We start from the raw sequence: 4,567 nt of genomic DNA, 5'->3' as shown, positions 1-4,567 counted from the left end.
TACTATCCTGTGCCTACTCTTGGGGCTTGGGGTGGAAGTGGGGGTTTGGGGAGAGTGTTCCAAAGTGTTCCAATGAGAGAGCTGTTAACAGGAGGAGGAAGTATGGGACTCTGAAAACAAAGTTATAAATCATATACAACTTCCTCGGAGATCTTATAATTTTAAAGAAGAGTTTAATATCCCAAGTAAAATTCTAATGAGGAGGGAATGTTATTTTTTGGTTAGGATTTTGTTTATATGTAAATTTGTTTTGTAATTAAAAAAATAATTTTATTATCATGTTATTATTTTGTTTTATTTTATCTTATAGTGGCCTTTTTTGGTGCTAGTTAGCTTCTCAAAACACCATTTCAACCCACCAACTCTTCTAGGGAGAAAAAGGCATTAAATGAACCTTCAGCTGCACCCATCGACCTTTCTCCCTACTTTGGTACAGGATGTGGTATCAACCAAGGATTCTAAAAAACAAAACAAACAAAAATACAAAGAACCTCTGACAGGAAACAGCCTAGTCAGTCAGATTTGAAGTTCTGCAGGAGGATTCTGTGTGTCCTGGGCCTCTGAGCGCTGCACAGGTGATATGAGGTCTGGTCCTGGTCCATGTCAGGGGAATCCATTCCTTGTCTAGGCCAGACACTGGCATATGTGAGTCTGTAGGATAAAGCACACGACAAATCAAGCAGAAACAAGGCCATATGGCACAGGGATGCTCTAGAACTCAGGAAGAACTAGCCCACAGGCTCAGCTGCTCTTGGAAATGCAGCATAATTGCTTCAAGTTAGGTCTGTCCCCCTGGAAACTGTAGAGTAGCTAGACTGCCTCCAGGGCACGCCTGACTTGATAGAGCATTGTACCTCAGAATTCCAGGATATCCATTGGCACCTTTAAGACAATTTATTAAGACCTAGAAATTAGAGCTGGGAAAGGAGATTTGGGAATATGATCCTATAATATTAATTATATTTCTGCCTCATTCACTAACTATATCTAAGATCACATCTCACTTGCAAAATAAACCTGATATCATAGTTTAATCATTGGTTTGCTAGTGTAGTTTTAGGGTAGTGTAGTTTGCTTTTTCTAGTTATTTCTAGTTATTTTCTAGTTATTTCACTCTGTCAATTGGTTTATTCATGTCTATAAGGCTATGGTTATTAGTTTATAATGTGCTATGATAGTCCTAAACTGTGGTTCTGCTCACTTTTGATTCACTTTTGATTAATAACTTCAGACTGATCATAGATATATCTAAACTAGTTATATCATTGAAACAAACAGCTTCACCAATCTTTTCTCTGCTATTCAGGGCACACACATGTTTCAATCGACTGGATCTTCCACCTTATCCCTCATACTCCATGTTGTATGAAAAGCTGTTAACAGCAGTAGAAGAAACCAGCACTTTTGGACTTGAATAATGAAATGGAAACTCACCTGACATTTTCCTGGACAGTGGCATAATCCTTTCTGGGATAACCCCCCTTTCCATTTCCCTCAATCAACTTTCCTTTGATTTTGGTATTCCGTGATTTTTTTTTTTCAAACCAAATCAGGATTGACAAAAGCTGTGCATGAAGAACTGCCTTCTTCTAAGTTTTAACCTTCAGGTTTATCTCCTCTATTTTCAATGAACTGCTAGCCTGTATGCAATATTTAAAAAAACAGCTGTCTTGAGGTCTATATATATCTCCACATACCTCCATTACTAACAATGAAATGTGAATGCAAGTTGACCAAATGATAATAAATGTTTACTTCCATTTATATAATTTAAGGGAAAATTTGAGTATTAAGCATTCCCAGCTTTTATATGCCAATGTCTTTTAAGCAGAGCCACCATTTTTTATAATTTCTAACAACCAACTCCAGAACTAGGAGTTGATCAACTCTTTCTTTTCGTCCCACTCTACTTTCCCTGTGTATATTATTCATGAAAAAACAGCAATGGAACACACAAAACTTTTATACATTAAACTCATGATTCATGTGTGGCATCAGTCTCATCAGCTGGAACTAGCCTATACATATGGTGCCAATATTACACTTTCCAGCAAATAATAACAGCAAGTTAAACATCTTCTGCTGATGCAATGCAGTGTACCCCAATGGTTGTGGGGATTGTGACTCAACTCGAGTTTAAAGAAGTCTTGTAGGAGCACCCCCCTTGTGAACACTCACCACACTAGAAGCACAAACTTGTGCACACGTCCAAGAAGGATATGTCATTATGTAGTATAAATGACAAGGCTTTTACCCCCATCGTGTTGTACAGAATGTGATAAAGCAAACAGAAAAAAAGGGAAGGAGGACATATTAGATTGGTTTGAATACCTGAGTTCTTTACTGTTTTGTTCTGTTTTGCTTTGTTTAACCTAGCTACAGTGCTACGCAAAGGGAAAAAAAATATATAGATACTCTCATGACCTCTGTTAAAGCCAGGTAATTATTTGCTTGACAAACAAATTTTTATTTTAACTTTGATATTAGTTTTTTCATGATTTTTTTTTCTCTTTTTTTAATTTAAAAAAAAAAAAAGGTATTCAGATTCCTTTACATCTGATTGTCCACAGGGACCGCCCTAAATAAAAAACTGCAGCTACTGATGGTGCTTGTTAGGTTTCAAGGACAATATAGAATTTCTCCTTCATCCACAGCAATCTTCCCAGAGCAGAGACCTAACACCCTAAAGGCATGTTGATTTGTGTTAAAATAGGCATCCAGTTTATTTTAGCATTCAGTAAAAGGATATCCCAGAAAACAGGATTTTCAGAAAAATAGTTGCAGGTTCCAAAGACATTCTAAGCTCTCGATTACATTTGGAATAAACCCAAGCATAATTGTCATTTTCTATTTTTCTAATCTTATCATCCATGTTGTCTAAAATCATATCATAAATGAAAGTGTTTTTCTTCACTGGGAAAAGAAGAGCTAATAAGACCCTACTGTTGAAATGTCACAATGTTGTTTTAATATAGTAAACAAGAGAGAAATGTGAGAAATGTAAGACAAAGTTAATTACATACAAAGCTATGCCTTGTGTCTGGACAGTGCATTAATTATATTTCCTGCACTCCAAAATAAAATATTCCTTTCTTTTTGGTTTTCTTTTTTTCCCCCCAGCTTTATTGAAGTATAATGGACAATTAGTTGCTCATATTTACATTCAATGAGTTTTTTTTCAATTATAGTTGGTATACAATAATATATTAGTTTCAGTTGTACAACATAGTGATTAGAGATCTATGTAATTCACAAAGCAGTTACCCCACTAAATTTAGTACCCCTCTACATTCTTACATATTTTTTACAATATTGTTGACAATTTTCATTATGCTACTTTATATCTCCATGACTATTTTGTAACTATCCATTTGCAATTCTTAATCTCTTTGCCCTTTTTCACTGTCCCCACCACTGCCACCCCCGCAAACCACCTTCCTATCTAGAGGCCTCAAAATAGTCTCTGGATCTATGAGTTTGTTTCTATTTTTGTTGTTTCATTTATTTTGTTCCTTAGATTCCACGTGTACATAAAATATGTGATTTTTGCCTTAATCTGACTTACTTCATTCAGCGCAATACCCTCTAGGTCTATCAAAGCAATATCTTTTTCCATCCCCTTCCTTTAGTCCGTGTGTGTCTTTAACTCTGAAGTGAGTCTTCCATAAGTAGCATATGTAGGAGTCCTATTTTCTTATCCATCATCCACCCTATCTTTTGGTTGGAGCGCTTAATAATTTTCCCTTTGAAGTACTTGTTGATACATATGTAGCTGTTACCATTCTTTATTCATGTTTTTGATACATGATTTTTCTTCTTAAAGAAACCCCTCCAACAACAAAATGAAACATTCTTTTAGTAAGAATTATTTGCAATGCCAGCACCCCTCGCTGTTGTATATTTATTGTCAATTAGGGAATATAAATGTTATAGAAATTTATCCTTCAATTGTGGTCTATAAAGAATATTTACCAAGATAAGATGGAATGTTACATAAAGTTACATAATATAGAAGTTGGGGGATGTGTAAAATTCAGTATATATTTTAATATCTGAAAAATTATGAATTCCAATGGAGCTGTTATTATTTATTTATAAAATAAGAACATAAAGATTATGCAAATTATTTCACCATTCTAATTCTTTGAGCACATGACAATATAAAATGACCGCTGAAATTCTTTTCATACATGACTGTATGTCCTTTAACAGTAAGTATACGTATATTTTTGTGCTGGACATTCTAGTATAGAGGGCATCTTTCACTTTTAGAATTTGATGCCATATATATATATATATATAAATACTCATTAATTCAAGCATTCAATTCTTTTTTTAGAACTTACATTATTTGTTAGGCATTGGCAAGGGAGAAAGTTATTCAAAAGATGGATCCTGCTCCTGGGGAGGTCTACAATTTATACAAATATCTAATTAATCTATTAATTAGATTAATTAATATCTATTCTACCCATATACAGAAGGAACAAAGTATCCTAGAAATTTTAGGATGGATAACCGAGTCCTAAATAGTTTTTCAACTAACTTTTTTTTTAACCTGCCCCCA

The 4,567-nt window shown here is 34.6% G+C and overlaps 1 protein-coding gene across 1 annotated transcript in view; it reads left to right on the top strand.

Annotated features, from left to right (window-relative positions):
- Nucleotides 1–1,877, top strand: part of HECW1 (HECT, C2 and WW domain containing E3 ubiquitin protein ligase 1) — a 469,328-nt gene extending 467,451 nt beyond the window's left edge. The window contains exon 29 of the mRNA XM_039849134.1: nt 1,307–1,877. Coding sequence (XP_039705068.1) covers nt 1,307–1,418 — 112 coding nt within the window. The 3' untranslated portion in view covers nt 1,419–1,877. The remainder of the gene's footprint in view (nt 1–1,306) is intronic.
- Nucleotides 1,878–4,567: the final 2,690 nt, after the last annotated feature.

The sequence above is a fragment of the Pteropus medius genome, unplaced genomic scaffold (genome assembly GCF_902729225.1).
Source record: "Pteropus medius unplaced genomic scaffold, Ma_sr-lr_union100, whole genome shotgun sequence".
Classification (NCBI taxonomy): domain Eukaryota; kingdom Metazoa; phylum Chordata; class Mammalia; order Chiroptera; family Pteropodidae; genus Pteropus; species Pteropus medius.
This window is presented reverse-complemented; position numbering and strand designations above follow the sequence as displayed.